A 13400-nucleotide genomic window follows, 5' to 3' on the forward strand; every position below is an offset into this window, starting at 1 on the left:
TCTCTCATCGTTTTTAGCCACGCGTGTCCTCCCAGAACATGAGCTCCATTACTTAAAATACCTCGTTGAACTGATTAGTTTAACATTCAGTGTTTAAAAAGCACGTTTAAAGTAAAATGGCCATCTAAGTTGTTGAGTTACCACTTTACTAAGCTGACGTGATTTTCACAGTAACTTTTAGAGTTCAAGTTTTTAGTGACAATGTTTTAAAATAGCTTAATCAGTCACAACTTTCACCAGAATTGGCAAGATGCCAGGGGAATGTGTTTCCACTTGATTCAGATTACACTGCTTTTCTATTCCATTTCTCTTCTCGTTACCTCGTGGCAGCACCTTCATACAATAGTTCATCTGCATAGTCTATATTGTGGTCAGCATACAAGCTGTGGAGCATTTCAGACGCTCGCTTATATCCGAACTTTGTCAGGGAAATGGGCACTCATTGAGCATCACTTCTGTGTGTGCTTCCATTAGCTTTGTGAAGACTGTTTAAAAGTATTTTGGTAGACTAATCTTATGTTGCCTTGCTACTGTGTTGTACCTATCTTGCCTCCAATGTCCACATGTGGAATGTTCTTCTTAGAGCTTCATGTGTTTTTGGCCACCCATGTCTCCTGCATCATGCCTTGGAGTCACTTTCCAGAAGTGCACAGAATTAATGTCTTTTATCCAGCTTCAGATTTCTAAAGCTTTGATTTGGGGTGCAAATAGTGGTCACATTCTCAGTAGTTCATGTTGGGGCTATGGGGGCCTGGGCAATCAGTATGTTACTGAACTGCTGATTATTAAATGGAAGCTCTATATCAAGCAGTTTTAGGAATGACACATGCTGCACTTGAACATTTCTTCTACTGTTGTACCTTGAGCTAGAGGCCAAGAGGGCACATTTCTTAACCATCTCTCCCTGCAGCTGGTCTGATTCATTGGACGGTGATTTGGGGCTGTCTGGTTTTCTTGTTGGTGGTGTGATCAGAGAGAAGTTGTGGGAATCTAAAGTCTTATGCTCAACTCCCCCAATACCAGCCTTCTGCTCCCATGCAGAATCTCTAGACACATGCTGGTTGTGTGTACGAGCCTACTCAGCCCCCAATTCCTATTTGAAGACAAAGTGTTTACCTACCCTGACTGAATTCTGTTGTTCCCCTGCAACAGTTGGTGGCTTTCAGTGCAAGGAGCTGCATTCCCTGTATTGTGTTTAATGATCGCAGCTGCAGGATAACCTTTCTGTTTAACTCATTTGGTTGCTGGAAAGAGGCAAAATGAGACTTCTGTAGGGGTCCTTGCAGAACTCGCTCCTTGCTCCAAACATCACATGCCGGTGGGGGGGGGGGAAACCAAACCATAGTCAGGGTTGCGCACATGCATCCCTTACTAGCAAGAAGGGAAAGGCATTTGAAGTGACACCAAGATGCTTGGATATAAAGAACTATTTTAGCAAATGTATGCTAGGTTTACTCTTGTCGAAAACAATGAGTTTTATGGCAAGAATGCCATTAACTGAAGAGAGAAACTCACTGAATCTTCTACAGCAATGAGCTGTTGAAACGGGGCAGGAAGGTAAGCTTTTGAGTAGCTTGCTGTGGAGAGGGCCAGTGATTTGGGCTGATCAGAAATGTTCTTTCGGTGTCAGAGATGCCTGTTGTAGAAACCCATGTTTTCTGTTGGCTGCAGCAGTGGAGTTGGCTGACTATCGCTTGATAAAATCCAGACCACAGACATCACCTTCCTAGGCTAATGAAAATACTGCAGCTGTTGTCACCTGGGAAACAGATCCCTGCATGAAAACCTCTGGCTAGCTCAAGCCACCCCCAAAGTAGCCAGTGCAGCAGCTTGATTCTACATTGCAAATCAGATCAGATTTCAGTGCCTAAAGAAAGCCAAGCAACCCTGAACATCTTTGTGTCTGTCAGTCTAAACACGGAGCCTTTTACAGCGCTAGCAAAGCTTGGATCTGCCATCTTTCCACAGCATGTCTCTTGATATTCCACTTTCAGTCTCTCTTGACAATAATCTACTGGGAGTCTCTTGAACATCAATCTTGTTTCTTAAATAAAAATGAGGAAACTCCCCATTGCCAACCCACACTTGATTTTGTTTGATTCTTCTAATATTTCATGGATAATTTTGACTGACTTAATCCACACCTGCCAGCCCTACATTAGAAATACTGTGGATTAAGTCTCTTAGGTGCCACAAGTACTACGTTTTGTCATGTAAAGAGTATCCATGAATGCCTGGTTGTGTGCTGTGAAACACTGGTGCAGTGGAGTACTTGTTTGGAGACGGGTCTGTGGAATGATGGGGGTGGGAAAAGAGGGTCAACTTCTCAAATGAGAGCTGCCATTTCTTACTGCTCACAAGAGGTGGCAGAGATTTTTAAAAAGAAGAAAAGGAGTACTTGTGACACCTTAGAGACTAACAAATTTATTTGAGCATAAGCTTTCGTGAGCTACAGCTCACTTCACCGGATGCATGTGAGCTGTAGCTCACGAAAGCTTATGCTCAAATAAATTTGTTAGTCTCTAAGGTGCCACAAGTCCTCCTTTTCTTTTTGCGAATACAGACTAACACGGCTGCTACTCTGAAACCAGAGATTTTAAAGCCCAGCACAGAGGTCCAGCTGGGCACTTTGCCTCTTGCAGATATGTTGCCAAGTCCTATTTTGGCATATTTAGAACGGCTCTCCCTCAGAATGGGCTGGGTTTATAACCACGGCTGCCAGTGTAAAGCTAGCCTTTGCTTGGTGTTTTATTGGCTTCCTGCAAAGAAGTATAGTTGTTTCTGCCTTAGTGTTAATTCCCTTGGTTCACACTGTCTGGCTCCTGACCTGGCTCTCCTTGCTCACTAACGCCTTGTAATCCTCCCCAGGACTCACCGAATAACCATAACAAACTTCTGTCTTGGAAAGCACCTAGTGAGCGAAGATGACCTGCTGAAGGATCAGCGAGGGAGCCCCGCCTACATCAGCCCAGACGTTCTCAGTGGTAGGCAATCCCTTTCCTTCCTCAGTGGGAGTTCACAGCCCCTGCATGTGTAGTCAGCTTTGTTTTATTTGTATGCTGCTCTTCTTCCTGGAAGAGAACTCTGCCTAGTCTTGTTCCCAGATGTAACATGCCTCTAAGGTTCTCTTACCCCCTGATATTAGAGCTAGTCTGTTTTCCACTGGGAGGGGAAGGGAAGAGTGTTTGTTTGTAATTCTTGGGTTAAGCTACACCGGAACAATGCTCTCTGACTCTTAATTGGTCAGGAATCCTGACAAATTCCATGTATAGACAAGCTCTTGTGCTCTCAGTCTTAATTCTGTCCCACGAGGAATCTGTGCAGCTTAGCTGGGTGACGGGTGCACACCTCACACAAGAACCAGGGCTCAGTCAGTTCAGACTCCGTAGGAGTATAGCACTCGCCCAGGCTGTGCTGTTTGATGTTACACAGTTCCCTTTTGCTTAGTCTCCAGGGGCTGCCCTGGTGGAAACTAAAGATCCCTTGGGCACTTTGTGCTGAGTAAGGGACTCTGCCAATGTCCTGGCCTCTGAATCTGCAGTAGCTTAGGTGGTGGTGGTTGTATTTGACTAGGCAGTGACTGCATTACCAGTACCTAGTGACCCGCAGCTTTAAAGCGTTTAGGGTACCTGGTGGCATAGCAGGGTGTCCAGTTGGAATCCCAAGTCTGTGCTACTCCGGCTGAGCTGTTTGTGCCTGGAGAGAACGGGGCTTAGTGAGCCGGGATGTTCGGTGTTGCTTCTGAAAAGCTTCGGAGTCAGCCCTGGCTCGTTCAAGGCCTAGCTCAAGCTGATGTTTGACAACTACCCTGAGAGAGCTTGACTTCTGTGTGTTTTGGCATCTGCCTGTTTCTGCTAGGAGACCTCCCTTGGTCTGTGGACTCTGTTGGACCCCTCTCAAAGTATCAATACAAATGGCTTTTTATGTTCCAGGAGGCAGCAAAACCTGCAGACACAGGCTCCCCTCTCTCTCGCCATGGTCTGTTCTTCCTTTCGGCAGGCACCTCTTAGTCCTGCCTGCAAGGCTCGGGTCTCTTCTCCCTGGCTTCATCCTGCCTGGGTGGGGGCAGAGACAGATCCACACAGCCGTGAGGTGGAAATTGGAGAGGTCTCTGGAGTGTCTGCTTCCCATGGGTGCCTCACTGTGTGTGTTCAGGCCCTGATTCTGAGATATAGCCAGCTTCTGGAAATCCCTGGGCCATTTGATCTGCTTTCTTTCAGGATCTGTTTTAAGGCCCTGTCATTATCTTATGCGACATCTGAGATCTCTAGCATTGTAGCAGGCCAACATATGAGAAATGAGCCCTGCGTGGTCAGCTGTAATCCAGGGGCATCATTTGCCATGGAGCTTGGCACTAGAGTGTAGTGACTAGCTGCAGCAATGCCTGGCTACTGCTTGACTCAATTGCGGGCGATTACAGAGATTGATGGGGGGATGGGGGAAAGGTGGGCAAATTTTTAATTTTGTTCATCTTATCCTCTCCGCTCAATGCCTGGTACAGAGGAGCCCAGTGAGCCTCCGGAAGGCAAAGCCCCATGTCTCCATGTTACCCAGTATCTGTCCTAAGCCCGCAAATGCCCAGGGTCTCTGTGCAGAGAATCGCAGGCAGGAATCTGCTGAGAGCTGTGCAGGCCTGTAAGGTCTCTCCTGCTTCTCGAGGTATTGTGAGCTCCTGTGGCCAAGTGGGTGGGGTGAGTTAAGTACATTTCAGGGCGCTGGGGCAGTCTGAGCAAAACTGGCTGCTCTTTGTGATGGAGGCTGCTTGGAACTCCCTGCTGCTGTCTCCAGCCCTCCTGCTTTACAAGCTGGGGCTTCTACTCACTCATCAGTGGGGCTCTGCAGTAATCCAGCCTGGGCCCAGGCCGTGCCTGACCTTGCCACTCATGGCTGCATAGTGCTATTGGAATCATTTCTTTGCTCTTCTAAAATGTCCCTCGTTGCCAAATTTGGGGATGACACATCTGTGGGCCGAGCCCTGCAAGGTTCTGGGCACCCTCCAGTCACACTGACTTCCCTGGAATAGAGGATGCTAAGGGCCTTGCAGGATAAAGCCTTGTATATTGGGATAGCCCATAGCTGTAGCACAGACGGCAGACCTACCCAGGCAAAAGCGCTCTGTGGTTCTGGGATGCATCCCTCTGGCATAAGCACTTTCCGAGCCCGTCCTGTGAAAGAGAAGAGTGTGTAACTCTTCCATGCCTGGGCTCTATGCATCCAGGAGCCTCAGGCTGGAGCCTGCAGTAAGAATGCAGCTTGGGAACCGCTCAGTCCTTAGCCACAGTACCCTCTGAGCCTGGCAGCAGACAAGACCCAAGGCCATCAGATTTTCCTTCCAAACTAGATGTTCATTTAATTTCTAAGAGACTGTTCTTGGTGTGGTGGAGCCTCCCTCTGTCTGCATGTCTAATATTCCTGGGTGAGGGGGAGCTAAAGACGCACTCCTTGTTTTAGGGCTCTCGAAGGAGCTGTCTCCTGCTAAGAGATGGGCTGAATTTCATGGCTGACAAAATGTCACTGCAGGAGAAGTCAGCAAGCAAGGAGGGGGGTGAGATGCCTCTTGAGCTGCACAAAGCAAAGAATAATTAGTACCGATAGGGAATGCTGCAGCAGTGACTCACTGGTGACTCAGCGGAAGTCTTTCCCTTAATCCTCTGCTGTGGTACAGCAACAGGAGCTTAATGTTCCACCTCCTGCAAGCTCTTATGTGCTTGATTGATGAGGTGACTGCAGGGATTCTAAAGCAGCAGTTCCCTCTAGCGGATTCCAGAGTGCCATGGGGCTGCAGTGGAGGGTTCCCGGAATGCTGAGGCATGGGGGGAGAGGTTCTCTGAGCCGTGCCTCTTAATGTCAGACTTCAGCAACCACCTATTTCAGATCTCGCCTAAGGGCTGAGGCATGTCAGCTCAGTTGGGTGCATCAGAGCCATATGTGACAAGCTTGGGAGTCTGCACCTCCACATGAATGGTGATGTGTCCTATACAGCCAGACAATAGGGCCTGTAGCTTTCAGATTGGTGCTGACCTGAGGTGGATGTTTTTCCCGATTCTTTTCCCAGCCTGCCCCGCTTCTCATTGCAGGGATCTTTAGTCTTCTGTCATTTCACTATTGCCAACAATCACATTCCTCTGAACCTTATGAACCTGAGTTGGAGCAATACACACCCAAGAGTACTTTGCCCAACACTTGCAGCACCTGGTGTGGTGGACACTGATCATCAGTGCATGGCTGTGGAGTGGGGAACAAAAGAAACGCCCCCAGGGCATCTCCGGTGTGGATGTAGAGGAGACAGGACTTTAGAGGAACCCCAGATGGGTTCAAGATACTCATTCTATCTGCTTCCGGACAAAGGAAGGGCTGCATGAGCACTACCAGAATATGAACCTGCAGCTTTGGAGAGCAGGATAGGCCACATCCCAAGCTCCTGTGAAGTGCTGCATGGTGTCAGGCCATCAGAACTTGAAAATTTAATGTAATCTCAAGATCCTGTGGTAAATAACTTTTCCTCACAGACGCGGAAGGCTTCAGCTAACGAACAGCTTGACTTCTTACCCATCAGTGTGCGTCCTGCAGAGAGGAGTTCACATGCACTGTCTTAATGGAGACTCCTTTGAAAGGTGGCTGGCTAGCTCAGGATCCAAAGGGTTATCATCATGCTGATCTAATGCCGAAAGAAGAACTTGCTTGGGAGTCAGTTCCTGTGCTGTGTGCTGCGCCATACTGAATGAGACACCGAGGTCGCAGCATCACGTGACCTGCTTTTGTCCCTCCCTCTCTCCAGGTCGGCCGTATCGTGGGAAACCTAGCGATATGTGGGCACTGGGCGTGGTGCTCTTCACCATGCTGTACGGCCAGTTTCCCTTCTATGACAGCATACCTCAGGAGCTCTTCCGCAAAATCAAGGCTGCCGAGTACACCATCCCTGAGTGAGTGACCCAGCCCCTGGGGCGCCCAGCCCTTAGTGCATGCGTATCAGTGGCTGTGGGAGCTCCAGCTAGCGAAAGGCGCTGGGGGTCAGTGGTACTGGTGCAAGTGTCCCAGCATATAGTGGCCTACAAGGATGCAGGAGCTGTACTCTGACACCTTGTTCAAAATGTGAACAAGGCCCTAGCACTGCTGGCCCCAGCTTGAACAAGGAAACACATGGAAATAAAACCGAAGGAAATCAAACCCAGTAGTTAATTTTGAGCTCTAGTGAATCAGAGCACAGCCCTTGCGGTGCATGTGCTGCCCCGCTCTCCCGTCCACTGCCCCACACCAGCCACTGGCTATTCCTCCCACATTCAGCAATCTCTGGGCTGTGTAACCATCATGGCCTTTGTCTTGCTCTGACGGCACGTTTCTCTGGCAGAGATGGGCGGGTTTCTGAAAACACTGTGTGCTTGATCCGAAAACTGCTGGTGTTGGATCCGCAGCAGCGTCTCACGGCCTCCGAAGTACTGGAATCCCTCTGCTCCATCATAGCATCGTGGTGAGTGCTCCAAGCTTCAGAAGAATGGGGAGTTTGTGCTTCCTGGGGGTCAGGTGTACCTCGCTTGTGCAACAGGAATATCTTGCCATTGAGACTTTGATGGCCCACGGGTTGTAACCAGCGATCTGAAGTCCAACTAAGTAAAACCAGGCATGAGCCCTGGAAAAGGGCACTGGTTAGATGTTTGTTCTAAATTAGAGCATTTAATCATGGAGGGACAGGGATGCCATTTAAGGATAAATCTGACTCCAGAACTGTGCACATACTGAACAGGAGGAAGCTCCTCTATCTCAGTCCCTAGCCAAGGGCCCATTCCAGCAACAGTCCCTGCCTCCTCTCTTCTCCCCCCCCCAGCAATTCATTCAAATTACCCCATGCGACTCCCCAGTTGCACAATGCACAGTTTCTGCTGTGAAGTGCCCCCAAGCCTGGAGCTAGAGTGGGCACCCGGCGGGTCAGTAGTCAGACGCAGCAGGTTTTGGAGCACGGGCTATTTTCACTTCTGCCTAAACAAGGTGGTAAGAGTGCCACATCCTGCTTAGAGCACTGGCAAAAACCAAGAGTGTGAAGTAGCATCTTCCTTGGCTGTAGTCTGTGAGGCACCTAGATAAACTAGGGCACTAGAGACACCTGGTTAGCTGGAGCTGCAGTGACCGCACTGAGGCGCTCCATGGCAGGTGGGATGTACCCTGCCTGTGTGTTTCGTGACTCTGGTGTGTCTGCCATAAATTGCTAATGTCGCTGTGTTCTCTACACCCCAGGCAGTCCATGTCCTCACTAAGTGGCCCTTTGCAAGTGGTGCCTGATATTGATGACCAGGTGACTAACCCAGAAACCCCCCAAGAGGTAAGAATGTAGCATGGTGGTGAGCTTATTTCACATGGTTTTGAGATATAGGGAGGATTTGATTGTGGTGGGCAGATAACCAGCTGTCCTGCTGAGTGGGCACATAGGAGAATTTGTTCCTGCTCTGACAGCCAGCTCCTTTCCCCCAGGCCTCAGCACACTTCCCCTTCAGTTGCCTTTCTCCTCAACTCCCACTTTCTCTTGTCCCTTCACTTTCCTTGTGTCTTCTTGTCAGGAGGACCCTTACCCTCCACAGCACATCCCCTAAACAGGGAGGGGAGCACTGCAGGAATCACAACACAGAAGGTTGCGTTAGCTCTCTGGTCTCCACCTGTAACAGTGACGCTAAGTCGGGCTAGTCAATAGGTGGACTGGGCCAAATCCGGGCCGCCAGATGCTTTTGAACAGACCCTGAAATTTTTTATTTACTTATTATCTCATCGTTATTTTCTCTGGGGTCTGGACCTGGACTATACCTTGACCTAGAAATTTGGACCCTGGCAACAAATAATTGACTACGCCTGCTGTAGGCGTGGTCAGTTACCCTAGATATAATTGCCCTGTTCGATGCCTTCCAACAGGGCAATGACAGCAGGGCTATGCAGAGGAAGCAGCTGGCAGCACTAGCTAGCTCAGCTCGCACATACTCTGTTGGTCTCTTAGCTTTTCTGTTTAACAATTGGGCTTGAATTTTCCATGTGTAAATGAGCTCCCCAGAGTTGCTGCTTCACTGCGGGGAGAACCAGGAAGTGGTAGCAGCACTACCTCTGCACCTCTCACAGATTCTGCAGAGTGAATAAACATCCTGTTCTCTTTGCCAGTGCATTTGTGTGGGAAGTGATGGCTGGTGACCTCGTTGCACCAGCGCACCTCTTAGAGCCTTCGTACTGCTCCACGCTAACCAGCCCGGGCTGCGTTCCTAGTCTTGGGGAAACTGGCTGCCACTTGGCCCACTCACCTCGCTGGGCTCACAGTAAGAGGCAGAGTCGTGGTCAAACTACTACATTGCAAAGTCCCAGATCAAGTGTAGTTGGCAGCTCTGGGATGAGATGCCCACTCTGAGTGGGCAGGACAGCTCATGAGTGCCCCATTCCTACTTTTCCCTGGTGGTGACTGCATGGGAACCCTGCACGTGTCCGTGTTAGTAGACAGGATGCCCAGAGGCCTGCATGCTTTAGTTAGATGAACTCTTTCGCTGCTTTATTGGTAGCTCAGGACTATCTGAGATGGGTATTGGGGAAGGCGCGTAAATGCACTGTGAGTGCCAAGGCTAGTGAGTGCTTGTCTACTGGGCCTCGGGGGCTCACACCGGCGGGCTGTGCACAAGCCTGCTTTGCCACGGGACTGACCCTCCCACAGCATTGACTCACTCTGTGTTGCCTGCAGGCGAAGGTGACCGAAGAATGCTCGCAGTACGAGTTTGAGAGTTACATGAGGCAGCAGCTGCTCCTGGCTGAGGAGAAGAACACACTGCACGAGGCGAAGAGCTTCCTGCAGAAGCGGCAGTTTGGGCACATCCCACCCGTGCGGCGCCTGGGGCATGATGCCCAGCCCATGAACCCTTTGGATGCTGCCATCCTGGCCCAGCGATACCTTCGGAAATAGCTTCCTATGCGTCCAACAGCACAAGCATCGCCCTGCCGTCTGCCTCGCACGCCGCTACTACCGCTCGACAGCAATACCCGTGCCCTGTGATGGAGAATAATGTAGCAGCTCCTTCCAGCTCTGTTAAGGGACACGCACTCATACTCACTCTGTTGGAGGGAGAAGACTTTTGAAAAAGCTAGTTTTGGAAGCAGCAAACTCTTGGCATCTTCTGGAATCTCCAATTTTTAAATCCAAGCCTGGGTGACTAATCTGCTTTTAATCATGACTTTTTAATCTACCTCTGTCTTTTTAACTGTGCTGTTCTCTGGATCGAGCAAGCCTCTGGGAAGAGAGAAGATTACTAAGGGTGAAATTGGTTTGCTGGCGCAAGTGCCGTGGCTGAGTGTGCAGTATGGAGAGTTGGCTGGTAGCATTTGCTCCATATGGTTTGAATAAGCTTAATTTTATCTGAGTTTCATGAAAGTAACAATTTCTTGAAACCTCCCACCCCACCCCTTATCTGCATGAAACCTTCGTTCTATTTTTAACATCACACCTGGGTTGGATATATTTTGTCTAATCCTGGCTGGTGTCTGGCATCTCGGTAACAGCACTTTGGGCCTTTAATAAGCTTCATACAAATATTAACATCCAGGTTACCTTAGACAGCTAAGAAATGAAACCTGCTTCCTGAGCAGTAGAACCAGGTGAGATGCCAATGACCATTTCAGGCCAGCATTGCAGATGTCTATAAAGTCTTTCCAGGCTTATTCAGAGGTTTTGCAGTACCCCATTTAGCCCATCTTAGCCCTGACTCCCCTCTTACCTTTCACGGATTCTTTTAGCTTCTCGAGAATATATGATTTAATCTGTTTTTCAGTAGCTTATCTAAGGTGCAGTAAATTTGCATTAATTCTGTTAGCATTTTCACCGTTCAGTGTGGTACAGATATAATATATGAGTTATAATGTGAAAAAGTTCCCCAGAATAATCTATGTAGAATCAGAGGGAGGAGTTGGCTAAAGCCTCTACTGTATGTGCTCTCTAGTTTATCTTGCCATCCCAGTCCTGACATGCGAATCTCGTCTGTTCCTCTGGTCTGGCCATTGGGAGTTAGCGTGGACAGGGACATCCCAGCTTCCACCACCAAATGCCATTAAATAAGCATTGGGCTGTGTTGAGAACAGGATAGATCATTTTAGCCTCTTTTTGTGAACTGGATGCCTGTCTTGCCAGAGAACTGTTCTCACCAGAGATCCCGTGACCTGTGCTGCCCAATCCAGGCTTCTGATTAACCCAGAAGCCAGTTTTGCTTTTCAAATGCGGTCTTTCCCCTAGACCTGACCACACACTGTACCCAGCCGTAGCTTGGTGCTCCGCAGCACTCATGTGAATAAGCTGTGATGTAATGGGCTCTCTCCTAGTTGTGGTAACCAAAGAAACCACCTGATTTCAGTGGAGCAGTATAATGAAGCAGTGGTGTGGATAGCTGGGAGCTGGCTGGGCAGGTGCAAGGAAATGCTGGAATAACAGATGTGAGAAGCTGGCAATCCCTGAACTCCTGGCATGGAGGTGGGAATTGTGCTGGCCGCAGGCTGGGCTCAGGTTTGCCAAATCAGAAATACTTCTCTCTAGATACAGGAGTTTGTGCTGAGAAGTAGCAATGTCTGCCAAGTACCTGGAACAGGTGCTCGCTGGCCGAGCCCCCCGTCACTGGATATCCAGTAGAGCAGCTGAGGGCCCACAGCCTGCGCAGTTGCCAGCACCTGTTGTTCCGTGCTGTTCCCCCCGTTACGCTCATGAGTGCAAGCATGGATCGAGTCGTGGGATTTATTTGTAGCTTGTTGCCGTCTCTTGCCTAAAGGCTGGAGATGTCTTTAGATTGTTCCCAGTTGTATTTAAATCTACAGACCTCTGTCAGTGGTTTCTGCCTGTTAATGCACTCGGGGGCTGAACTGAGATTCTTTGGCAGGAAGGTTAATTGTAAGCTTTGGGCATTATGTTCTGCCTCCGAACTCCCTGAAGCAGATTCACAGTGTGCAGGAAGTTAGATTTATGAACACTAACAGGGACTAGAACAGCCTCACCAAGCTCGCCAGGATGAGCCAGTAGCTTGAAGTCGTCTTAGTCTCTTATTTATTTTGTTCAAAGATGCTACAGATGGGTGTGGCATCACTACCCCTCAGCGCCGTCAGCGTGAGAGCTGGCATGTGGCGCCCCCGGCCATCGGCTGTCCAAAAATACCAGCCAACCACCATGTAAAAGCTCTGCCGGGCAGGCTTCCCTGCGGGCTTGCCCTGCACAGTGCAGGAAGGACTTTCCAAGACCTGGGCACTACCCACCGCCTCATGGGGCGATAGCCTGACGGCCCATTCTTGCCAGTTCCTCTTCCCCTCCACAGTTCTCACAGCAGGCTGGAGCCCAGGAGCACTGTGTGGATTGTCACACCTCCCGTCCCCCCATCCGTCCTCCCGGTCTAGCTCGCTACTTGTTCATGTTACATTTTTTCCCAAAGTTAAAGCAATATTCTGGGGACTCTGCAAAGTTGTATAATACTGAGTATTCCTGCAAATGGCTAATCACCAGTGAATGATCACATGTTTAAATTAAAGAAACTGGAAAAAGATGGCAGTGCATGGGGAGGGTTTGAGAGCTGCTGGCTTTGGTTTCAGTAGATTAGACATATGACATGCTGTAGACAAGGATCCTATTGTAAAAAATGAAGAAAAAAATTTGTATAAAGACATATTTTTGTACTACATCAAAACTCTTCCTGCATGTCAGCAATAAAATTTCATAATGTAGAACTGGCGTCATATGGCCCAGCGTCGTGTGTTTGTGTGTGTGTGTTGGGGCTATGGGGGGGTGACAGTTGAGTAGCCTGAGTGGGGAAGAACGATGACTCTGCTTAGCCTCCCAAGGAGCAGGGGGTGAGCAGGACTAGCCCACCTGAGAATCTGTAACCCCCCCACATCTTCCTGCTTGGACTAGTGGGGTGTCTTGTTCCTGCTTTGGGCTTCTGCCCGAGGGGCAGCCCCCAATGTAGGGCTCGCAGGTTGGGCTCCTGGTTGCAGTTTGTGGGGTGATGCACTAGAGGGCACTCAAAGCATGTAAGAAGCATCCTCAGGAGGTGCCCTGGTGTTACTCTGACAGACTTCACCTGGCTGGGGGGAGGGCAAACCCCCTGGGGTGTGAGTCTGGGCCAGGTGCAGGGCAGCCAGGCCTGGAGTGGTCTTGGGCAGACGCAGCCCCCCGCTAACACTGGCCATTCAGCAATCGTGTCTAAAGTCTTGCTCCTGCCGCGCTGCTGGGGAGCCCACACCCTTGGTTGGCCTGGCCTGGCCCACAGTGAGCTGAGAGAGAGCAGTAAGAGCAGAGTTAACCCCCAAAGCGGACAAAGGAGATGGGGTGGAGGGACATGTGGGGATGGGGAGGAGGGAAGCACTGCAGGCCTAATGCAGGGGAGTTGGGGACTGATGCTTTCCATTCCCCGTCACTC

At 49.6% G+C, this 13400-nt stretch overlaps 1 protein-coding gene across 6 annotated transcripts in view; it reads left to right on the forward strand.

The window, feature by feature from the left end:
* STK40 (serine/threonine kinase 40) overlaps window positions 1-12712 on the forward strand; it is a 44279-nt gene extending 31567 nt beyond the window's left edge. For all 6 annotated transcript variants that reach the window (XM_038377456.2, XM_038377460.2, XM_038377457.2 and 3 more), the window contains 5 exons: window positions 2869-2984; window positions 6779-6923; window positions 7349-7468; window positions 8230-8314; window positions 9701-12712. In XM_038377456.2, the coding sequence (XP_038233384.1) occupies window positions 2869-2984; window positions 6779-6923; window positions 7349-7468; window positions 8230-8314; window positions 9701-9919 (685 nt within the window). In that variant the 3' untranslated portion in view covers window positions 9920-12712. The remainder of the gene's footprint in view (window positions 1-2868; window positions 2985-6778; window positions 6924-7348; window positions 7469-8229; window positions 8315-9700) is intronic.
* Window positions 12713-13400: the final 688 nt, after the last annotated feature.

This window comes from Dermochelys coriacea, chromosome 19, assembly GCF_009764565.3.
Source record: "Dermochelys coriacea isolate rDerCor1 chromosome 19, rDerCor1.pri.v4, whole genome shotgun sequence".
In the NCBI taxonomy this organism is placed as follows: Eukaryota; Metazoa; Chordata; order Testudines; family Dermochelyidae; genus Dermochelys; species Dermochelys coriacea.